The following is a 24,820-nucleotide window of genomic DNA, read 5'->3' on the forward strand; positions in this document are numbered from 1 at the left end:
TATCACTATCACTCAATTAAGAATAAAGATAATTTAACTGCATGAGAATAGGCAGAACATATAGCACAAAATATAGTCCTTTATATCAAATAAGTGTAGCTTTATGAAAAAACACCACTTGTAGATGAAAATATTATTTAGGATTGGTATTGGCCTGTAGACTAGCCCGTGCTTTTCCGCTTCTATACCTAAGCTAATTAATGTTGTTCCCTTCTTCCTGAATTGGTCTGTTCCTTATCTGAGCCAGTCTAAATCCTGCTTATTCTTTCATAACCATCTGAAATGCCATCTTCTTTGTGAAGCTTTTCCCAATTCTCACTTTCCAACCCTCTTTCTTGCTCTCAGCCAGAATGAGTAATAAAACCTATATCTAGAAAGCACATTTACTGAAATATTTCCCTCGTTTACAGTTGAAGCACCTAAGACCCAGAGAAGTGAAATGATTTGTAAAAGGTTTCATGTTGTGAGAAGTAGCAAAGCTTGACTTGAAACCCAGTTTTCCTCAGCTCTTGCCCTGCCCATTCATTTCCCTGTTATTGCAGCATTCCTGCCCAGGGACTGAGAGAGCTTCAGCTGGAGCTGAAGATGGGCCTAGAAGAACAGCATGGCTGAATTTGATCAGTTAAGGTTGGGCCAGACTCTGGAGGAACCCAGGACAAGGCTGAACAGTATGAACTTTATGCATTAGGCATTAGGGAGCTTATGGTAATAAAGGATCCAAGAGCACTGCCTTCATTCACTTGTTAATACTGCTATCTCATTATAGTTTTGATTGGCATTTCTCTAATGATTAGTGATGTTTCATGTGCTTATTGGCCATGTGTATGTCTTCTTTGGGGAAATGTCTATTCAAGTCCTTTGCCCATTTTTTAATCGGGTTGGTTTTTTTGTTGTTGTTGATCTTTAGGAGTTATCTATATATTTTGGATATTAATCCCTTATGAGATACATGATTTGCCAATATTTTCTCCCATGCTGTTGGTTGCCTTTTTACTATGGGGATAGTGTTTTTTGATACAGTATGTATCAATTTAAAACTTTTATGAAGTCCAATGTCTATTTTTTCTTTTGTTTCCTGTGTTTTTGGTGTCATATCTGAGAAATCATTGTCAAATCTAAAGTCATGAAATTTTTATGTTTTCTTCTAAGAATTTTATTGCTTTAGGTCTTAAAGTTAGGTCCTTGATTCACTTTGAGTTAATTTTTGTATATGCTATTAGGCAAGGATCCAACTTATAGATAGCTGTGCTCCATGGACATTAGCTTCTAGCAGCAGGTTTTTAAAAAAAATTAATGTATAGATATTTATGGTATGTGCCAGGCATGTATTAGGTGCTTAGACATAGCAATAAACAAAAGAGATCTGGTCCTTGTCCTCATGGAGCTCACATTCTGGGAGGGTGGGGCAAGATTTTTGCCTGTGAGCTGGAATTTTATTTAGGAAGAGAATGTTGGAGACAATGTATTTTGCCTTATTTCAGAGAATGGGGGTCATGTCTCTAGGAGCAAAGTGACTGTACAGTGCTTGACTGTGAAGGTAGACATATGCAGACTTCCTTGCCAGAGGTTTTGGGTCTTTCAGGAAGTTCTCAGGATATTGAAGAGATTGTGGTGTGCATGATCTTGACCATGGGCTAAAGCTCAAAGTGGATGAGCGTCTCCTTCATTCTTCCTCACAGTGTTCCTGGAGATTCTTAGGAAAGAGTCTTCTCTATGTCCATTTCAGTAAACTCCAAATTGGTGTAGTTCAACAAACACTAGCCTGGAAGTCAGAAACTTGGGACCTAGTTACAGATTTTTCTTAATCCCATTGTGTAGCCTTGGCAAGCCACTTCCTCTGGATTTCTTGGATCTTTAAAACGGGGATAATTGGGGCGCCTGGGTGGCTCAGTCGTTAGGCGTCTGCCTTCGGCCCAGGTCATGATCCCAGGGTCCTGGGATCGAGCCCCGCATTGGGCTCCCTGCTCCGCGGGAAGCCTGCTTCTCCCTCTCCCGCTCCCCCCGCTTGTGTTCCCTCTCTCGCTGTGTCTCTCTCTGTCAAATAAATAAAATCTTTAAAAAAAAAAAAAAAACGGGGATAATTATACCTGCTCTCCCTATTGCTAAAGTAGCTGTAAGGATCAGGTAAAGGATTATCCTCTAATGTAGTTTTATTCCATACTCGTGTAAGGAATTAGCTGGATTCCCATTTGATCTACACAAATACCGTGTGAGACAGGCATGTCAGGTTTTATTTTATTACTTTTTTAAAAAGGATTTTATTTATTTATTTTAGACTGAGAGAGAGAGAGAGCACAAGCATGAGCAGGGGGAGGGGTAGAAGGAAGGGGAGAGGGGATCTCAAGCAGACTCCATGCTGAGTGCAGAGCCCGATGTGGGGCTCAATCCTATGACCCCGAGATCATGACCCAAGTCACCCAGGTGCCCCTTATTTTTATTAATTTTATTTTATTTACTTCTATTTGGCCTCTACCTCAGCTAAGTTTGTTCTCCCCGCTGTACCCTGCCCCTATGTAAATAAAACCTCTTTTCTCTGAAACTGACTTTTTAGGGCCCATTCTCCTGCCTCTGAAAGGAAGTAATGAGAATCAAGGAGTCTAAGATACATTAGAAATTATCTAGTCTAGGGGCACCTGGGTGGCTCAGTCATTAAGCGTCTGCCTTTGGCTCAGGTCATGATCCCAGGGTCCTGGGACCGAGCCCCACATCAGGCTCCCTGCTCGGTGGTAGGCCTGCTTCTCTTTCACTCCCCCTGCTTGTGTTCCCTCTCTCTCTGTGTCTCTCTCTGTCAAATAAATAAATAAAATCTTTAAAAAAAAAAAGAACTTATCTAGTCTAATACCAATCTTCTCCCTCCTCCCCTCTAATACTTTATGGAGAAGGAAACTGAGGCTCAGAGAGAGGGGAAAATTTGTGTAAATTCATACATTGAATTAGGGGTAAACAATAGATCTAGGTCTGGTGACTCCAAATAATTATCTGAGGATCTTGTTAATAATCCAGATTCCTGGATCCCACCAGCCTATCAAATCAGAATCTCCAAAGGATAAGACTTATGACTTGTATTTTTATAACATCCTCAGATGTGGTGGGCAGTTGCAGGATACCTTTGAAAAATATGTATTTGTTTTATTTATTTATTTATTTATTTATTTATTTGAGAGAGATGAGCAGGAGGGGTAGAGGGAGAGGGAGAGAGAATCTCAAGCAGACTCCACACTGAGGAGCCCATGGAGTCCAACATGGGGCTTGATCTCACGACCTTGAGATCACAACCTGAGCCATAACCAAGAGTTGGATGCTTAACTGACTGTGCTACCCAGGTGCCCCAGAAAAATAATTATTTAGATTAGTGGTCTGAAACTTTTTAAATTATATATCTAAAAGAGTTTTGAAAAATTATGTAACTCTTTACACATTTTGAAGTTCACATTTAAACATTTTATCATAAGATTAAATAATTGCAAAAATTGGGGCACCTGGGTGGCTCATTTGGTTAAGCATCTGCCTTCAGCTCTGGTCAAGATCCCAGGGTTCTGGGACCAAGCCCCATCTCAGGCTCCTTGCTCAACAGGGAGCCTGCTTCTCCCTCTCCCTCTGCCCCTCCCCTGGGCTTGTGTGCGTGCACTCGTGCTCTCTCTCTCTCAAATAAATAAAATCTTTAAAAAATAATAATTGCAAAAAAATAATTTCCAATGTGTTTTTCTGTTATATACATGTATATATTTCATATATCTTTTTTGAAATCTTGGAACTGCAAATTTAGCTCATATAATCTATAGAAAATGTCCACCAGCTCATATAATCTATAGAAAATGTCCACCATATAACCTAATTTGCATAGCAAGTTCTCACTGCTAACAAATCAGCCAAATGAGATTTACTTTGTTAGAAAATGCCCAACTTCTTTTTTGATTAAAATAAATATGATAACTATTTAACTTCTGAATTATGATTTTAAGAGAAATAAGGCAAGTAGTGTTACCATGAGTTTGTCACCTGGATAAATTAAGATATTACTCCTTTCAGTATTGATTTCTTAAGAAAGCTCTCTGATTTGCTCTCTTGGGCCTTTCCCTCTGAGGTTAACAGTTCTCAAATTGTCCCTTTGGCACTCTGGAGGGTTTTTGTTTTTTGTTTTTTAACCTTGGCATGGTATAGGCATAATGTTTGGGATAAGAGAGAGAGATGGCATTTAAAAAATTATTTTTATTTTTTAAAGATTTCATTTATTTGAGGGAGAGAGAGAGCGCACATGCACAAGCAGGGGACGGGCAGAGGGAGAAGAGGACTCCTTGCTGAGGAGGTAGTCCGAGGTGGGGCTCGGGGCTCAATCCCAGGACCCCGCGATCATGACCTGAGCCGAAGGCAGACCCCCAACCGACTGAACCACCCAGGTGCCTCCTTTTTTTCTTTTTAAAATAGAGTGGGAGAAGTATATTTGTGAAGGATAAAGTGAAAAAGGAGAACCAGCGCAGACAGATCAGTGTTAGGAAAGATTACATATGGAAGTTGAGAATCTGGACACTTACTCTCTTAAAACTTTTCTTGCTCAACTACCCATAGGAATAGAGTACCCTACCATGAACACTAATGATTTCAACCATGCTATCTACCTAAATAACAAAGAACCATTGTAATAAATATTTTTGCATGTGTCAAAATTGAGACACCCGATGTAGGTATAAAACAGTGCCCTCTGCTGTTCTTTCCACTTTCTTTTTCTGCTCTAGGCATATTTCTGTTTTAGGCAACATTCCAAATGCTGTGATAATAAAGGATCTGAGAGGACTGCCCTCATTCACTTGTTTTGGGTAAGGCTAGCATAGTGCACAGTATGGAAGGAATGAGTGTATATGATTTCCCTCCTGTAAGTAGGCATGTAAGCAGTGGGAAATTGTTACCTTCTATACTGACCTAGGTCTGCCTTGTCAACAGAGAAGAGTTGCAGAATCCAACTGGCACCAAAGCCACTTAGGCTAAAGGGAACAGGCACAAGGTTCCTGGATCAAAGCCTGAAAATAGCTGGCATGAGGACAGGATGCAATAATAGCCTAGAGTGCAAAGCACAAGTCCCATAACCTGAACCTCAACTCCAGGGTCTTATTGCAGTCTCTCCCATGGCAGAGTCCAGAACTGAGCCCAGTGTAGGGACTCAAGAAACTCTTCTTGATATTTCTCCAGATCCCATTCCATAAGTTTTATACTCTTCTCCCTCTATGTCTCCCATTTCCCCCTGCCTGTCTAGCATCTATCTACTTTGTTTGTATCCTCTATAATCCCCTTTCTTTCCATGTTTCCTCTCTCTGATCAGCCTGGATCTGGCTGGTCATATGAGCAGAGAACTAACTTACTTTCTTACTTTCTTTCTTTCTTTCTTTCTCCCATTTATTTCACAATTATGTATTAAGTACCCACTGTGTGTCAAATTTTATGCTAAGCACTGAGGAGGAAAAAGATAAAAAGATGTCTTGTCTGCCTTTAAGGAACTTACAGTCCAGTGAAGGAAACAGATGTATACATATGACTATAACATTAAAATAAATAAGTGCTGGGGTGCCTGGGTGGCTCAGTCATTAAGTGTCTGCCTTGGGCTCAGGTCGTGATCCCTGGGTCCTGGGATCGAGCCCCACATCCCGCTTCCTGCTCCATGGGAAGCCTGCTTCTCCTTCTCCCCCTCCCCCTGCTTGTGTTCCCTCTCTTGCTGTGTCTCTCTGTCAAATAAATAAAAATCTTAAAAAACAAATTCCATAAAATTAAAAAAAAATAAAATAAAATAAATAAGTGCCAAATCTTTAGGCAAATAGAGAATGAATGGGGGCGCCTGGGTGGCTCAGTTGGTTAAGCGACTGCCTTCGGCTCAGGTCATGATCCTGGAGTCCCTGGATCAAGTCCCGCATCGGGCTCCCTGCTCGGCAGGGAGTCTGCTTCTCCCTCTGACCCTCCCCCCTCTCATGTGCTTGCTCTCTCTCATTCTCTCTCTCTCAAATAAATAAATAAAATCTTTAAAAAAAAAAAAGAATGAATGAATGAATCAACAGTATGAATGAATGAATAAATGACTAGTGCTAAGAGGCAAACCTTCTGGAAAGGAAGATTTGTAAAGATGTCTGTCTTTCCAAATTAATCTGTATGTTATTGCAATTCTAATCAAAATCACAAAATTTTAAGATTTGAGATATAATTCATACCATGCAACTTACCCATTTAAAGTGTACAAGTCAGTGATTTTTGTTATATTCACAGAGTTGTACAATCATCATCGCAGCCAATTTTATTTTATTTTATTTATTTTTAAAAGATTTCTTTATTTATTTGACACAGAGAGAGAGTACAAGGAGGGAGAGTGGCAGGAGAGGGAGAAGCAGGCTCCCGCTGAGCAGAGAGCCTGACGCAGGGCTTGATTCCAGGACCCTGGGATCATGATCCAAGCCGAAGGCAGATGCCCAACTGACTGAGCCACCCAGGTGCCCCCATCACAACCAATTTTAGAACATTTTCACCACCCCAAAAAGAAACCCCATATTCATTAGCAGTCACTCCTCATTTTCCTCCAACTTTTCCCACTGTAGCCCTGGGCAACCACTAATCTATTTTCTGTCTCCATGGCTCTGACTGTTCTGCACATTTCATATAAATGGAATCATACAACATGTGGCCTTTTTTCCCAGCTTCTTTTACTTACCATAATCTTTTAAAGGTTCACAAGTGTTGTAGCATGTATCAGTACTTCATTTCTTTTTTTAAAATTTATTAATTTATTAATTTTACAATTTTTTATTATTATTAACATATAATGTATTATTTGTTTCAGGTTACAGGTCTGTGGTTCATAAGTCTTACACAATACATAGCGTTCACCACAACACATACCCTCCCCAGTGTCCATCACCCAGCCACCCCATCCCTCCCACCCCCATCCACTCCAGCAACCCTCAGTTTATTTCCTGAGATTAAGAGTCTATTATGGTTTGTCTCCCTCTGGTTTCGTCTTGTTTCATTTTTTCCTCTCTTTCCCTATGATGCTCTGCCTTGTTTCTCAAATTCCACATATCAGTGAGATCATATGATAATTGTCTTTCTCTGATTGACTTAGTACTTCATTCCTTTTTATGCTAGATAATATTCCATTATATAGATATACCACATTTTATTTATTCTTTCTTCAGTTGATGGATATCTGGATTGTTTTCTCTTTTTAATATCATGAATAATGCTACTATGAACATTTGTGTACAAGGTTTTGTAGGAGTATATGTTTTTAATTCTCTTGGGTAATTACAAGTATGCTAAAATCCATCCTTGGTGGACTTCAACTCTACAGTTCTCAGGACACCTACAGTTTGATTTTCTTCCTAATGCTAATTCTGACTTTGGAAAAAAACATCCTCCTTTTGGAGGCCATGTTGTTTAGGAGGAGAAATGCCTAAACTAGACATTTAGATACTATAACTAGACATAGGTGACTATTAATATTTAAAATAATTAAAATTAAATAAAATTAAACATTTAGTTCTTCTGCCATATTTCACATGTTCAATAGCTATATGTGGCTTGTGGCTATTATGTTGGATAGCACTGCTTTAGAATAATGGGGCTACTAATGTGCTAAGTAACCTTGAGGCCATCACTGTATCAGGTTTCTCATCTGTAAATAAGGGTGGTGGACATTGAAAGCCCTGTCCTCCTCTGGCATTCTAAGTGATTTATGATTCAGTCTTTGGGGTGTGCCTCCTCTCACCTCCTCCTCCAGCCCTTCTCCCTCTTCACTGTGACTAGGGCAGGAGTATCCAGAGGGAACATCAGTCTGCTAATTAGTAAAGTTATGTTGCTCCCACTCCCTCTTCCCTTGGTGAAAGGGAAAATGATTTGAGGGTATACCTACATCTGAGTGCCTCACATTTGTGCAGTGCTTTATGGATCATAGAATACATTATTTCATGTGTTTTCTTAATTTTACATAATCAAAGAATCTCAAAGTTGGAAGAACCTTAAAGGTCATCTCAAACTTCAGAAAACACGAATGACATGGGTTGCTTATAAAATGAGAATTCTAAGGCCCCCACTCCCTGGAAAATGATCTAGTAGGTGTCAGGGTTTTTTTGGCCCAATCTATACAATCCTATATAGCAGCTATATGGGGTGGGGCCTTGGAATTTGCATTATTGACACTGTGTGACCATGCTTTGAGACACATTGGCCATGCTTGGTTGGTCCCAGCCATGTCTTGGAGTCTGCTCTTTACGATCCCTGCAAATCCCAGATTTTATACAGAGTTAGGAAGCTCTTGAAGGAGTATCTTCTGTCATTGGACAGTTCTGACAGTTAGAAAGGCTTTCCTTATATTGAAATCTCCCAATTGACCCACCTCTTCCATTTGTAGTTACATAACACTAGTCTGCTTCTTTCGCATAATAATCCTTCAGGTTCATTCATTTATTCAGTAAGTACTTACTGAGCACTGACTATATACAAGCCTTTGCAAGGCACTGGGGATTCAGCAGTAAACAAAACCAATTTGGTCTATGCCTTCAGGAAGCATACAGTCTAGTAGGAGAGACGGACAATTAGAAAAATAAATAATAATACAATTATAAATGATGTAATGTATGGTGATTAACAGAACATAATAAAAAAATAAAATGCCAACTTAAAAAAAACAAAACAAAAAATAATACAATTGTAGCTTGAAAAATGCTATGAAAAAAATGAACAGTGTTGTGATGAAGAATAATAGGAAGGGCTGATGCTACTTAGAGTGATCTGAAGCATGACCTAGAGCAAACCGTTTGAAAAACTGGGGGAAGAACATGGCATATTCTATCAGTAAGAAGGCTAATAATGTGTTTGGAGTCTATTGAGCAAAATGGGACAATGGCACAACATGAGTTGGAGAAGATACAAGGCATAGTAGAAGTTTGGATTTTCTTCTACATGCAATGAAAGCCACTAAAGGATTTTAAGCAGTAGGTGATACAATCTGGTTTATGTTTTTAATAGATTATTCCAGATGATGTATGGATTGGAAGAGGGTAAGAGTGAAGTGGGAGACCAGTTTGGGGCCATTGTGGTCATCCAGGCAAGAGATGAAGGTGGTCTGAACCAGAGTAGAAGCAACAAAGATACAGATATTGAAACTTACCTCAGGTATCTCAATATCTTCTCTTCTCCAGGCTAAACAGCTCATAATGGGTTTGACTCCTTTTCTCATCTGGGTTCTTCTTCTCTAGAAGGCCTAACCCGCCAGGTTAGATCCTGCCCTCTGTTTCTGTGAAGAACCTAACTTTTTCCACCTATTTTTCACCCCAGCTCTTTCCTCTATCCTGTGCCTTACTTTTCTGCTCGTCTAGGGAACTAAAATCTCCAGTACAGTGACTGTCCCTCATATAAAGAGGGGAGTCCCAGCCTTCCCTGTCATTAATCAATTATCAGGTTTTCTATGATTCAACCATGAACCTTAAGAACTTACTGTGCCAACTGAGCCTGGAGGAGATCGAGAGGAAGAGGACATGATTCCTGCCCTCCAAGAACCCAAGGTGTAATGGGAAATAGAAAGCCCCAGTAAATGTAAAAAAGGTAGTACACAAGGAAATAGATCACAAGGAAAGTGAAATCTTCTGTGCCACAACGCACCGTGTGATCTTGAGCACATTAAATGGCCTCTTTGGATCTCTTTGGAGTTAGGAGACTAAACTGAATGTTCTTTTAAAAATTCTTAACATCCATCCGGGGCGCCTGGGTGGCTTAGTCGGTTAAGCGTCTGCCTTTGGCTCAGGTCATGATCCCAGGGCCCTGGGATCGAGCCTGGCTTCAGGCTCCTTATTCGGCGGGGACCCTGCTTCTCCCTCTGCCTGCTCCTCCCTCTTCTTATACTCTCGCTGTCTTGCGCACGCTTTCTCTCTGGCAAATAAATAAATAAAATCTTTTTAAAAAAATTAACATCCTAGAGGGCTTGGGAGCTGCAGTAGGCCAGTATTCTGTTCACCTCCTCCTCCTAATGAGCCAGGGGCCCCAGCCTGGTGTGTATGTCAGAGAAAGAAGACACTGGAAGGAGTAAGGTGCCTGTATCAATAATGCATAACTTGAGCCCAGAGCCTGGGAGTGGAGTGTACACTGTGGGGTGTGTGTGTATGTGTGTGTAACTAGAAGTGGGCTCAAGTAAGCAGTTCTTATATAGGTTTGTGCTTATCTGTTCCTGTATACCTTCTATGTACCAAGCTCTATTCTAGGTTCTAGGGATGTAGTAATGAACAAGACAGGCAAATTCTCTGTTACCATGGAGCTTATATTTCAATAAAAGACACAGGTAATACACAAGCAAATAAAATACACAAGATAATTTCAGATAATGGAAAGTTATGTGAAGCAAATAAAACAATGATTTGCTAATGTTTCAGGAGGGGCAAGCTGTGCACATAGGTGGGTACGTAAGTGTGGTGCACGTACTTGCAGATAGGCCCATGTTTGAGTCCTGGGTCCATATATTTCTCCTTATTTGTGCCTCTGTGTACAAATGGGCAGCTTTTATGCCTACAATGTTTTGTATATTAGTATATGTGATTTTATGCATGCAAGCACACACAGGTGAGCTGGTATGTGGTACACATGTGGGGATATGTGTGCATGGGTGTGTGGTATATGTCGGCATTTAGCCATAATGAGATGTTCTGAAGTTTCTGTGGCACTCATCAGTGGGCCAGTTAAGAAAATGGCTTTTTGCCTCTGGCATTCAGGGCCATTTGCCAGTTCCTCTCTCTGTGTACCTTCTTACTTTAGAGAGCTCTCTGTGCTTGACTCCTCTTAGCCCTAGGAAGGCTAAGCCAAGGAGAGGATAGTAACTGACTCATCAAGCCAGGAGCTGGAAAGAGGCTGATAATCTTCTGTATAACCTCCAAGGCCTGGTTTCCCTGCTAGTCCCTGCCCTTCACACTATGAGGCAAAAGAGTTGTGCCTTGAAATGCGAAGACCTGAGGATCTATTCTTGGCTCTACCACTTACTGTTTGACCTTGGCCAAGCTACTACATCTCTCTGGGTTTTAGTTACCTCTTTTTTGAGTACTCTGGGTAGTAAGGCAAGAGAGGGAGAGCAATGGCCTGCAGTATTTAGGGAGGGCTATGTGGTGCTGGTGCCAGAAGGAGAGGGGAAGGTGTTCTGCACGGGCAATGGCATGATCAAAAGTGTGGAGGTCGGCTTTTGTGTATAGGAAGCCAGAAGGATCCCACTTAGAATAAAATTCAAACTTCTTACCATTACTACAAGGCCCTATGTGATCTGGCTGCTGCGTAACTCTCATTCTTACCTGCTTCTTACATTCTTACCTGCATTCTTACGTATGCTTTAGCCATGCTGTCTCCCTTACTGTTCTTTGAATAGGCCAAGTTCTTTACTGCCTCATTGCCTTTCCAAATTTCGATGTTCTCTCTGCTCAGGGTACCCTTCTCAAGAATTCATATGGTTGACTACTTCTCATTACTTGCGTCTTTTAGCTCAAGTATCACCTCCCCAGGGGGAGGCTTTCTCTGACCATTATTTAAGTAGTTGTCCTCTAATGTTTATTAATATTTAAAATGCACATATCCTTTGACCCAACAATTTCATTTCTAGTAATTTATCCTGCAGATATATTTGCAATGAGTAAAATGACATTTGAATAAGGATATTCATTGAAGCATTTATTTGTTAGATAAACTATGGCACATACAAACTGTGGAACATTATGCAGATGACAAAGAAAATGAAACAGCACTGTAAGTCTTGATGGAGAATTATATCAAGGTATATTGTTAAATTTTTAAAAAAGCAAGATGATTGAGCTCTATACTTAATATTCATGTAGTTTATTGGATATATATTATACTCAATAAAAAACACTATACAGAATAGTGTGTATTGTATACCATCTTTGTATAGAAAAAACAAGAATATGTAAACATAAATACATATATGTAATGCTTCTATAATAGGCCTGTCCCATGGTTAAAACAGCTCTTCCCATCTATGGACTGGCTGGGGACTGTGAGGTGCTTATCTCTCTTCTGAACTGTATTGAAATTCAATTTTTTAAATTTAGTTTTTAAATTTCTATCTTCCTTCTATCCAAAGGATATATGATCCGAAGGATCTTATGAAAGATGCTAACAGTGTAGTCTTCTTCCAAAGTGATTATCTTGGTCACTTCACATTAGTTCAGTTGCTCTACACCCTCCAACCTATTAGGAGTGGTCCTGTCTGCATACTGACTATTTCTGGAAAGTTACATAACATAGTACGAACAGTGGTTGCCAATTGGCAGGGTGACTGGGGAATAGGGGTGGGAGGGACACTTCTCATTACATATCTTTTTTTGTAGTACCATTTGTTTATATGTATTATTCAAAAAAATCATAAAATTGAAAATAAACCCACCAGGGGTCATTAAATCTTCACATACAGTCATGGAAATTCCTTAAGATGTCTTTTTAAAAAAGTATTTCCAATTAGTCACTCATTATTATATCATTCTTTATATCCTTCATAATGCTTATCATCTGAAAGTATCTTGGCTGTATTTGTTACTTGTATAATTTTTGAACTGTTATTGGAATATAAGCTCCATGTTGTCAGGGATCTCGCTTGTCTTGTTCATCAGTGCCTTATTTCTGTATATGTATATAGCACATAACTAGTTGTTCAGTAAGCAAATGTGAAGGAAACTAGGCTGAAACCTAGGAAGGACAGGCAAGGCTGAGGAGGTAGACAGAAATCAGATGATAAAGTGTAGTGGTTCTGAAACTATTTTTTATTTATTTTTTTAGAGGGGGGAGAGGGGAGGGGCAGAGGAGAGGGAAAGAGCGAATCTTAGGCAGGCTCCACGCCCAGCACTGAACCCGACATGGGGCTCAATCTCACAACCCGGAGATTATGACCTGAGCCGAAATCAAGAGTTGGACACTTAACCGACTTAGCCACCCAGTCGCCCCTGAAACTTTAAATGTGTATCGGAATCACCAACTGAGGGGCGCCTGGGTGGTGCAGTCAGTTGAGCATCTGACTCTTGGTTTTGGCTCAGTTTGTGATCTCAGGGTCATGAGATCAAGCTCTGCGTTGGCTCCACACTAAGCACAGACTCTGCTTGAGATTCTCTCTCCCTCTACCCCTCCCGCTCATGCTCTTTCTCTCTCTCTCTAAAATAAATAAATCTTAAAAAAAAAAAAAAAAAAGAATCACCAACTGCATCTTTATACCAGCTTGTAATAAAGAGGCAGATTCTTGGACTCTGTGATTCTGATTCAGTAGGTCTGAGTTGGGGCTCAGGAATCTACATTTTAGTAAGTTCCCTTGGGGGCGCCTGGGTGGCTCAGTCGTTAAGCGTCTGCCTTCGGCTCAGGTCATGATCCCAGGGTCCTGGGATCGAGCCCCGCATCGGGCTCCCCTCTCGGCGGGAAGCCTGCTTCTCCCTCTCCCACTTCCCCCCCTGCTTGTGTTCCCTCTCTTGCTGTGTCTCTCTCTGTCAAATAAATAAAATCTTTAAAAAAAAAAAAAATAAGTTCCCTTGGGTGCAAGTGATCTGGAGACCCCACTTTGAATAACACCAATGCAGTCTTGACACGGTGTTCAGGAAGAATAACATCTGTGATATCATTTCTCCTTAATACATCCCTAGGAGGGAAGAGAAGGGACCATCATCCCATTTTACCAACCTAAATGAGGCTCACAGATGGACACTGCATTTTCCAGTGACACACAGCTTGTGTATAAAGTATACTGTAAAAGGCCAAAGTATCTGACCAGTCAATTCAAGGTGTGATGGCAGACAGCTCACCCTCACAGGACATTCATAAGGAGCCTTGGTGTTCCTGAATGGCTATTATGACTATTCCTATTTTTTGTGTGGGGGAAGAGGTTATATTCCCTAATGACTGATTGATTCTTTCTGATGTATTTCAGGGAGGGCAATGAACCAGAGGAGACCACCCAGATCACATATCGTGAGCTTCTGGTCCAAGTGTGTCGATTCAGCAATGTTCTCCAAAAACAGGGTGAGTGTCAGGGGGTATAAGAAGGGGACTGGAGGGTCCTGCCTTGGGGTATCTGAGGACTTGCGGGAAGTAGACAAGGAATGGAAGAAATGTGGTAATAGGGGAACAAAAAAGGTCAGCTGTGGTGGGGGGCAGTAGCTGAATGAGAAGGAGTAAGTAGCAGCAGGAAGGGTCCCTGGTCCATGATCTGTGTCCTTTATTTGCAGGCATTCGGAAGGGTGACCGAGTGGCCATTTACATGCCCATGATACCGGAGCTTGTGGTGGCCATGCTGGCATGTGCCCGCCTTGGGGCTCTGCACTCCATTGTGGTAGGAATTTGGACTGGAAAAAGAGACCTAGTGGGGGTGGGGCTCTGGAGAAGTAGGTTGGGCCTGGATGATGGAGGATCTTAAGAACCAGACTAAGGAGTTTAGAATGTTTGTGTCATAGTTTCCATATCCAGTTTCTTCTAGGACCATAGTTTAGAAACCCTGAAGGTTTTATGAGTGTCTCCTTTCCTTGTTTACTTAATTCCTAGGTCCTCCTCTCCCTCAGTCTTTCTTCCTTTCCCTAGTTTGCAGGCTTCTCTGCAGAGTCTCTTTGTGAACGGATCCTGGATTCCAGTTGCAGCCTTCTTATCACTACAGGTGACTAATTCTCTCACCCCTTTTCCAGAACCACCACACCCGAAGTTTTGATCTCTAATCAGCTAGTTGGTATTTGCGACTGCTCAGCATAGAGGGTAGGGACTGCCTACCCTTACTCCTGATTCCACCTCACCTGACCCTCTGTCAGCTCAAATCAATTGGAAGAGCCAGAGTCAAGAGGCCTACCTCAGGAAGGGCTCCATGAACATTGTGCTCACTAGGGATAAGGGGCTAGGAGTGTGGTGCCTTCCTAAGGCCTGGAATGTCTGTTGCTCCCCAAAGATGCCTTCTACAGGGGGGAAAAGCTTGTGAACCTGAAGGAGCTGGCTGACGAGGCCCTGGAGAAGTGTCGGGAGAAGTAAGTATGTTTGGCATTGGCTACTGCTCTGGGTCAACTGGGCTTTTCCCCAGTAACAGGTTCCCTTTGTCCCCTCCATCTTAGATGGACATAGGTGGGTCCTGCCAAATTCTCTTTTGAGCCAACTAGCCTACCACTTCAGGTTTTTCCTTCTTCTAGGGCTTTCCAAGTGAGGTGCTGCATTGTGGTCAAGCACCTGGGGCGGGCAGAGCTGGGCACAGGTGACTCTCCCAGCCAATCCCCCCCCATTAAGAGGCCATGCCCGGATGTACAGGTGAGTCTGGTACTGCTGTGCTTTCCTCTGGGCTCAAATTGGCTCCCTCTTCCAGCCCAGGAAGTTCTTGATATGCTTCTTTCCTTCCTTAACATAATGCTGAGAGGATCTGGGAGCAATCCTAGGAATGCCTCCTCTGGCAGGGCTGGTAGGGAGCTGGGGGACTTTGACCTTGAATGTTGGTAGGGAGTCCCCTGTACCTTGGGAACTTAGCATGAGTCTCCCTTAGATTGTAAGGGAGACTCTGGGCTGGTTTCATTCAATAAGGAATGAAAGAAAAGAAAGGAAAGAAAGAAAGAAATGGGATGATTTGGGTGACTATGTGTACTAGTCTCTGTCTTGGGGTGGGCTACCTATGTGGTCCCATCATGGAAGGATCAGGATTTGGCCCTCACGATATGACCCTTCTTAGCTTTGGATCCAGCACTTTTAGTGGAAATGGTGGAAAAGCCAAAGGTCTAAGGGGCATGAAGGATGAAAACTCCAGGGTCCAGAAGGACAAAAGTTCCTGAGATTTGTGACTTGAGGGGCCCTGAGGGTCACAGAGCTAGAGAGGCTATAGTCTAGTCTAGGGAGATTGTGGAGACTCAGCATTAGGGGTTCTGAGTGTATAGAGGTTGGGAGTAAGATCAGGAAAATGTAGGCTGGGAGGACCAGTAAGAGGGGAGCCTAAAGAAAAGGAGGCAGGGGACGCCTGGGTGGCTCAGTCGGTTAAGCGGCTGCCTTCGGCCCAGGTCATGATCCCAGGGTCCTGGGATCGAGTCCCACATCGGGCTCCTTGCTCAGCAGGGAGCCTGCTTCTCCCTCTCTCTCCCTCTCCTTGTGCTCTGTCAAATAAGTAAAATCTTTAAAAAAAAAAAAAAAGAAAGAAAGAAAAGGAGGCAGCAGAGGCTTGGGACACACTGACCTTTCCCTCCCACTCCCCTATACTCAGACCCTGCTCACCACCCTTTCCGTGGGCTCTTAACAGGGTAAGCTGAAAGAGAAACCCAAGCGCATCTGGCCCCAGGTATCCATTTCTGCACCGCCTTGGGTACTGCTTCTCTGTGTGCTTGTCTGTGTTTTCATCTGCTCTTTGCCTGTTTTCTCCATTGAGGTGGCTGCCAGACCTAACTCCTTTCTTTCTACCCCTGGGTCCTCTGCCATCTAAGTTACTCTGAAGGGTCATGAAACAAAATGCCCGTTGCTACCTCTCTGAACTGGCATAGAGCATGGATCTCAGAGAGGTAGCAACAGGCATCCCATTGCACTCCTGCTGTTCAGAACCTTTATGGGAGAGAGGACCAAGTGACTTGTCAGAAAGTTTTTACTATGTACTTAGCTGGGGCAGAGCCCTAGGTGATAGGAGGAGAGTGAGTAGAGGAGGTACAGAACTTGACCTTGGGAATTCACCATCAAGTTGGGAAGTTAGATATGTATTACAAATGAAAACCTCAGTTTTATATAGGACAACAGAGAAGATTCCTAAATACATTTATATATTACTTTGGGATTTATAAACTGCACACAAACTCTCTGATATAATTAAGTGCTAGGTTGAATAAAAATTACTTTGTAGGGGGTGCCTGGGTGGCTCAGTCGTTAAGCGACTACCTTCGGCTCAGGTCATGATCCCGGGGTCCTGGGATCGAGCCCCGCATTGGGCTCCCTGCTCCGCAGGAAGCCTGCTTCTCCCTTTCCCGCTCCCCCTGCTTGTGTTCCCTCTCTCGCTGTGTCTCTCTCTGTCAAATAAATAAAATCTTTAAAAAAAAAAAATTACTTTGTAGGTGGTTCTAAGATGTGAGATTCCTAAGTGGGGGCTCAAAGCAGATTAGACTAGCGAAAGGCTGGGCTTAGAGTCCAGAGACCGATTTTTAGCTGTATATCCTAGAATAAGTCACCTCTCCTCTCTGAGTTTCAGTTACCTTATCAGCAATGAAGAGATGATAATACAGGCTTAAATGCTTTGTTTATTAAAACGAAACACAAAACCCATCATTCCTCTGAATTTTACCATCTTCATAGGGTGTCTTACTCTAAATCTATGCTTAACCTCTTCTGCTAATGGTAAATATCTTTTTTCTCTGTTCTCATAGCATGGTGGAGACAGATCTGATTCCCAGGGAACATTACTTTCCTTTTAAAAGTCAAACAGAGACCTAAGACATTTCTCTTGAAAGATGTAACAAACTCAGTGGTTCAAGTATAGACTCTGGAGCCAGGCCACTTGGGTTCAGATCCTAGTTCTGTCACCTGCTACTGTGGAAGCTTGGACAAACTACTTAAGCTCTCTTGCCTCAGTTTCCCCATCTGTAGAATAAGGATAATAACTGTACCTACCTGATAGGATTTTGTCAGTATATATAAGGTTTTTGGCACATAGTAACTACTCTATAAATGTTAGCTTTTATTGCTTTTAACATAGCAGGCAGCCTGGCATTTCTAAAGGGAAACCAGAAAGGAAATAAACTCCTTTAATTATTTTTTTAAAAGATTTTATTTATTTATTTGACAGAGAGAGAGACACAGCGAAAGAGGGAACACAAGCAGGGGGAGTGGGAGAGGGAGAAGCAGGCTTCCTGCCGAGCAGGGAGCCCGATGTGGGGCTCGATCCCAGGACCCTGGGATCATGACCCGAGCCGAAGGCAGATGCTTAACGACTGAGCCACCTAGGCGCCCCAACTCCTATAATTATTAATACCAGAGACCCTTAGGCCACAGGCTCCTGGATTTTTGTTTCTTGGAGGTGAAAATAATCAGTTATCAAAAAACCAAAGACCATAAGAATAGGCTTATAAAGTCCAGGTTTGTTGGTCTGATAATTGCAGTCAAAGCTGCAGAAATCTTTTTTTTTTTTTTAAGATTTTATTTATTTATTTGACAGAGGGAGAGTCAGTGAGAGAGGGAACACAAGCAGGGGGAGTGAGAGAGGGAGAAGCAGGCTCCCCGCCAAGCAGGGAGCCCGATATGGGGCTCGATCCCAGGACCCCGGGACGATGACCCCAGCCAAAGGCAGACGCTTAACAACTGAGCCACCCAGGTACCCCAGAGCTGCAGAAATCTTGAGAGAGCTCCACATCCCATCATCCTTAAGCATTCTTTAAAGGGAGGGCCTGGCACAATTTGGAGGTACTCTCCTCACTCATGTCTCCTATGGACTTCCTCATGTTCCTCTCTCACACCTGGCAGTTGCCCTCCCTGAAGCTATCCTGGTCCAAGCACAAAGGCCAAATCAATTCTTATTTCAGTAAATTGAAACCTTCCTGGTTCAAAGCTGTGGGCCCTCATAGGCACACACCGAATTCCTAACCAACCACTAATGGAACTCACCCCGCTTCCTAGTGCTGGTTATCATTCCATACCTGGGGTACTGGCCCTTCTCACCCACATACCCACAAAGGAAACAGTTTTACAAGATTACAAGAATCCCCTCATTGCCACAGTGTAACTATGCTTTGCCTTTATATGTACCTAGTGCCTCTTCTATGACAATTCAAACCAGTACTGTAGACCATTTGCCCAAAGCAATATTGACACTTTCCTGCTTAAATACATTAAGGCCCTCATCTCAAGAAGATCATTTGGCAGGAAAAAAAAAATTTCCATGTGTCAATGTATGTGTAGACCCATATGGCTATTCCACTAAAAAATAGGGTGTTTTAGTGTTTTCTAGCTTGTGGGCAAGCCTCTTTCTCTTCTTTCTTTTTCTTCTTTTTTTTAATGGTGCCACACTCGGTCTGGACTTGTCATTCTTTTGTTTTTTTAAGACTTATTTATCTACTTTAGAGAGAGAAAGAGCCCGTGAGTGGGGGCAGTTGGCAGAGAGAATCTTCAAGCAGGCTCCACACTGAGCCCGATGTGGGGCTCGATCTCGATCCCACGACCCATGAGATGATGACCTGAGCCAAAACCGAGAGATGCTTAACCAGCTTAGCCACCCAGGCTCCCCTAAGCCTGTCATCCTTATGATGTTTATGTGCCAGACGCTTCAAATTCTCTAAAGTAAGGGGCAGATAGTACAGAAAGAGGAGAGTGGTTGGAGAGTCATTTTGTAATTTATCAAGGTATGTGTTTAACACTTTGAGGTTTTTTAACCAACTATGTACACAATAAACTAGCATATGGCCATATCATGGGAATAGGGAGTAGGGTATTTCTCTTACATTATCATGTCTACCTGCCAGCCAGAGCCATTGAACATACAAGAAGCTAATGAATATGAAAGGGCTTTGTGACAGCTAAAGCAAACCCCAAACAGTTCCCATTTTCACACCCTTGAATTTATTTCCCAGAGGAGTTCAGTGGAACTGAACTAAATTCTATCCTTCCTGACATTCATCAGTCTTTCCCACTCCACAGGACAATTCAAGGTATGATATTTTCTAGGTAATGCCTTTTTCTTTTGATGTTCCCCAAATCCTGTGAGACCATTAAAGAAAGAATGACTACCCTCATTTTAAAAAGGACCAACTGGAGGTAAAGTGACTTGCCCAAGGACCTACATAGGTAGGAAGTGGCAGAACCAGGATTGAGATCCAGTGCAATTTTTGGAGAAGTTCAGGGAATCCCACCTTCCCTCAATACAGAGTAGACTCTGAAAACTGGCTGTTCAAAGAGGTGATATAATTAGGAAAGTAAAATAGTTTCAATGAGAGGTTAGAAAATTTCAGGATGATAGATCCAAAAGTAGTTATCAAAGATACTCTAGTATAGGGGGACATCCCTCTACTGGGAAAAGAAGTCCATATTGGTCCTTTTCCACCAACTTAAAGTAGGGTTTCTGCTGAATGGAACTTTAAGCAAATATCTCTATGGGAAACCCATTGGTATCAGTGGTGTGAAGGTGGGGGTGGAGCTAGGGTAGGAACCTACAGATATTGATGAGGTCTAGACATTCAGGAAAAAGTGCTTGGACCAAAAGCTGTTGACTTTTTTTTCAATACTAACAGGGCCAGGTGCCCGCTTCACCTGCAGACTCTGACTAATTTTGCATTTCTGAATTGGGTGGTGTCCGCATCCCTGCTGATAAGCCCCTAGTCCCAAAAGTACATATGTTTGTATGTAGGCCTTTGTATGCATATTCATTCATCCAACAAAAATTTACAGAGTGCATATTGAGTGCCAGGCATTTTGCTAGCTGTTGGGGATAAAGAAAAAAAGAAAAAGAAAAAGACATGCCACTGCTCTCAAAGAGGTCACTATCTAGTTGGGGAGACAGTAATCAAGCAAACAACTAAATAACTAGAAATATGTACTGGATGGGAAGGAAATATGGTGTAGTGGTCAAGAATACTAGCAAGGGTGAGGGCGGGGTTGGGAATCTACCAGATACTGTTGAGGGAAAGCCCTTCTACGAAGGTTACATTTCAGCTAAGAACTAAAGGGTGAGAAGGGACCAACCAAGGTGTCCTCCTCAGCCTGAGGCTACATGAGGGGAGCTCGGGAGCAGGGTGTTAGGAGTACCCAAGAAGCCTGCTGTTCTGCTCCTGTTCTGTCTCATTCCACATTTCTCCCCCTCCTCCCAGCACCTCCACCTGGCAGGACTTCCCCAACCCCAGGTGCCAGGTAAGTGTATCTCTGCTCCTATCTTGAGCTGTTCACAGTTCTTCCCTGCCCATTCCTGTCTTCCTAACCCTGCAGATCTCCTGGAACCAAGGGGTTGACTTGTGGTGGCATGAACTCATGCAAGAGGCAGAGGATGAGTGTGAGCCTGAGTGGTGTGATGCTGAGGACCCACTCTTCATCCTGTACACCAGTGGCTCTACAGGCAAACCCAAGGCAAGTGTGTGTGTGTGTGTGTGTGTGTGTGTGTGTGTGGCTGTGTAGGGTTGAGAGATGAATTATGTTCGTGTGTATGAGAGTAATTCCAGTGGCTCAGAAATACCATCTTAGGGCGTGGATATGAATGATGACTGACTATGTATGTGTATGGTGTGTGAGATGGGAACATGGCGAAAAGGGGACAGAAGAGAGATGGATGCTATGAAAGGGGTGCTGGCAGGGCCAGAATCCCTGAGGAGGATCTTCCTCTAGCTCTGCCCAGCCTACATTTGGTGCTCTGTGGGGGTGAGTCCAAGTTCCCAAGCTGAGGCCCTATTCTTCCTCCAGGGTGTGGTACATACTGTTGGGGGCTACATGCTCTATGTGGCCACGACCTTCAAGTACGTGTTTGACTTCCACACGGAGGATGTGTTCTGGTGCACAGCAGACATTGGCTGGATCACTGGCCATTCCTACGTCACCTACGGGCCACTGGCCAATGGTGCCACTGGTGTTTTGGTGAGAAGGGAGCTGGGACCCATGGCTACTTGGCCTACTTAGGGGTGGACAAGATGATCCTGGGTGACAGTCTCCCAAGGCCACTTGGTCTAGGGACAGGGGGACTTACACAATGAGCTGTTCCCTGGAGAAAGAAGAATTCTGAGGGGGTTGACTTGTCTGTAAGGGAGTGAAGACATGGGTATGTCAGAAAAGGCAAAATACTGAGCCTGGGGTATGACAGGGGAACTGAGGGACTGTTGGAAAGGACTGGGAATGACCAGCCTTCACTGGGGTCAGTTTGAGGGGATTCCCACATACCCGGACGTGAGCCGCCTGTGGAACATCGTGGACAAGTACAAGGTGACCAAGTTCTACACAGCACCGACGGCTATCCGCCTGCTCATGAAGTTTGGAGATGAGCCTGTCACCCGGTGAGACCCCCTCCCCAGCTGTTGCCCCATGGGGGTCCGTCAAAGCTAGGTGCTGGCCTTTGTGTACAGTCTTTTCCATTCCACTGTTCCAACTTCTTGGCCTAGAATAGGGGAGGGGGCAGAAGAGCCTGGGCATGTCTTCCTGGTTCCCAGTGGTACTCAGAGCCTTCCTTTCTTCCCACTCCCCTGCCCAAGGCATAGCCGGGCATCCTTACAGGTGTTAGGCACAGTGGGTGAACCCATTAACCCTGAGGCCTGGCTGTGGTACCACCAGGTGGTAGGTGCCCAGCGCTGTTCCATCGTGGACACCTTCTGGCAGACAGAGACAGTGAGTAAAGGAATCAGAAGGCTGGGGCTGAGGGACAGTGTGGGAAGACTGACTCAAACCCCCGATCTCTGACTTCCACAGGGTGGCCATATGCTGACCCCCCTCCCTGGTGCCACACCAATGAAGCCTGGTTCTGCTGTGAGTGAGGCTCCCTTGGCTGGTACTGGGCTAGGCAGGAGTAGAGTCTCTGGGCCTAGATAGAGGGTGGGGGACTAGACTAATATGTGTGAGGAACCTGGGGCTCTGAGGGTCCCTGGGAGAGGCAAAGAGTTGAGTCACAGTTGCCTCATTTCTCTCCTTGAGTCCTGTCTCCTGTTTGCTTTTAGACCTTCCCGTTCTTTGGTGTAGCTCCTGCAATTTTGAATGAGTCTGGGGAAGAGTTGGAAGGTGAAGCTGAAGGTTACCTGGTGAGGTCCTGACCCTTGGATGTCTTTGAGGAGTTGGGAGGAAAGAGTACAGCAAGGGATGCTGTACTTTGCTTCAGAGTTTAGAACCTAATTTCTACTGGTAGGTGCTTGTGGCTAAAGCTCCATGGTTGAGGGTTTATCCTCTGCAAGACCCTGGAGGAAATCCTTCTGGTTATTTAGCCTGCCTCTCTGCCTTTTGGCCCACTTTGGCTCTTAAGGACTCTGCTCAAGTTTCCTCATGATGCCTTTTGGGGTCTGGAAGACTTAATGCTAACTCTCTTTGACAAAAGTTCTAGTGTGAAAGGAGTCTTCATAACAGTAGAGAATCATACAGGCTCCAGAGTCAGCCTGCTTGGGTTCAAATCCTAGCTCTGCCTCTTCTGTGACTTCAGATAGGTTGCCTAACCCCTTTGAACTTAAATTTCATTTGTAAAATAGGGTCATATAGTACCTTTGTCTCCTCAAGTTGCTGGATCGATTAAATTAGATAATCCATTTGACGGATTTAGCATAGAACCTAACAGTGTTTAACAAATGTTAGCGGTTGTGATTTTTATATTAGTACTTGTAGGAAGATCATCAGCCCCCACTCTCCACCCTCCATCCCACTTTACTTTTACTAAGAGCAAGTTAGTAACAAGGACAGGACTTAAATCCATGCCTTCTGACTCAGCCTAGAATTTCATCCATCTCATCACTCTACTACCACAGGACGTTATTGATTGGGGCAATACTTTTTCACTTTTATATGACTATTTTCATTTGTATCAAACTGGACTTGGTTTCCTGAGGAGACTCAAATTTACTAAATGCTTATCACTAGCAGAACATTGTACTAGGCAACTTCCACATACCATTAATTCAATCTTCACAGTAACTTTGGGAGGATGAGATTACTTTCTCTGATCTACAGAAGAGGATCTGAAGCTTAGAGAGGCAAAGTTACTAACCCGAGGTCACACACTAAGTAGCAGAGCCAGGATTCTCAGTCTGGATTGTCTTTCTCCACAGCCTGTACTTTGTCCTCTTCTCAGGAAGGGCATTCAGGCCATTTCTCCTCAGGCTGGGCAAAACTGTGATTGCCCAGGCTGTGAGTGAGACAGTGTCTCGTCTTTCAGTGAGACACAGTATAGCCCATGTGACCACTGTGCCTTTCTCACTCCCTAGGTGTTTAAGCAGCCCTGGCCAGGAATCATGCGCACAGTCTATGGGAACCATGAACGCTTTGAGGCCACCTACTTTAAGAAGTTCCCCGGTTACTACGTAACAGGAGATGGTGAGCCTTGGCTCCCTTTCCCATATCTCCCACCTTGACATGTACCTTCCCCTTCCATTTTCAGGAAGAATTGGTTAGTGGTGAAGAAAGACAGAGAGGAACGTATTCTATGTGTCAGTGTCTAATATCCAGGTAGAGCTGTAGAGAAGACTGTAAGAGCAGGAATGAGTGTTGCATGGAGGGTCTCAGCATGGTACCACCTGACGTGATATATGAGGCAAGAAGTTCTTGTTTCCACTGTTCCTGTGCTAAAAGAAATAGGGCATGTAGCACTGTGTATTACTATGTCATATGCATCCTCATGTCTGGAGCCTATGTTTGCCCATGACTCTCTCCACCAATCCCTTCATCCATAGCTTCTTATTGAGCATGTATTATGTCTAGGCACTGATCTAAGTTCAGGGATTATTACCATGAATAAGGTAGGCAAGGTCTCTGTTCACAGGGGGCTTATATTCTAGTAAGGGGAGACAGACAATAAATTTAGCAAACAAGTGAATAAGCTTATCTCGGTGACAAGTGCTATGAAGAAAGATAAATAGGGTAACAGGATAAAGAATGTCTACAGGAATGGCCACCATACATGGGATGGTGAAAGAAGGCTTCTTTGAAGTGATATTTGTTTAACCAGAGACCGCCAGGGTGAGAAGGAGGCCAGGCATGGGAAAATCTGGAGTGAGTGTTCTGTGCAGAGACACCAGCTTGAAATGTCTGAGGAACAGACTGAAGCCTGTGTGTCTGACATGTAGTGAGCAAAGGGAAGAATGTTACATGAAGTTGGAGAGGTAGATAATGTGGGGCCTTGTGGGCCATGGTGGGGACTTTGGATTTTATCCAATGTACAGTGGGGGAGACCTTT

At 43.3% G+C, this 24,820-nt stretch overlaps 1 protein-coding gene across 2 annotated transcripts in view; it reads left to right on the forward strand.

The window, feature by feature from the left end:
• ACSS2 (acyl-CoA synthetase short chain family member 2) overlaps positions 1 to 24,820 on the forward strand; it is a 47,289-nt gene that overhangs the window by 19,394 nt on the left and 3,075 nt on the right. Inside the window, exons 3-15 of one of the 2 annotated variants that reach the window (XM_044918598.1) lie at positions 13,928 to 14,019; positions 14,226 to 14,329; positions 14,575 to 14,647; positions 14,930 to 15,005; positions 15,165 to 15,279; positions 16,250 to 16,288; positions 20,899 to 21,036; positions 21,367 to 21,537; positions 21,817 to 21,950; positions 22,146 to 22,278; positions 22,360 to 22,416; positions 22,605 to 22,685; positions 23,853 to 23,961. In XM_044918598.1, coding sequence (XP_044774533.1) covers positions 13,928 to 14,019; positions 14,226 to 14,329; positions 14,575 to 14,647; positions 14,930 to 15,005; positions 15,165 to 15,279; positions 16,250 to 16,288; positions 20,899 to 21,036; positions 21,367 to 21,537; positions 21,817 to 21,950; positions 22,146 to 22,278; positions 22,360 to 22,416; positions 22,605 to 22,685; positions 23,853 to 23,961 — 1,322 coding nt within the window. The remainder of the gene's footprint in view (positions 1 to 13,927; positions 14,020 to 14,225; positions 14,330 to 14,574; positions 14,648 to 14,929; positions 15,006 to 15,164; positions 15,280 to 16,249; positions 16,289 to 20,898; positions 21,037 to 21,366; positions 21,538 to 21,816; positions 21,951 to 22,145; positions 22,279 to 22,359; positions 22,417 to 22,604; positions 22,686 to 23,852; positions 23,962 to 24,820) is intronic. The other variant, XM_021689019.1, reaches the window with a different exon arrangement.

The sequence above is a fragment of the Neomonachus schauinslandi genome, chromosome 10, assembly GCF_002201575.2.
Source record: "Neomonachus schauinslandi chromosome 10, ASM220157v2, whole genome shotgun sequence".
Taxonomy (NCBI): domain Eukaryota; kingdom Metazoa; phylum Chordata; class Mammalia; order Carnivora; family Phocidae; genus Neomonachus; species Neomonachus schauinslandi.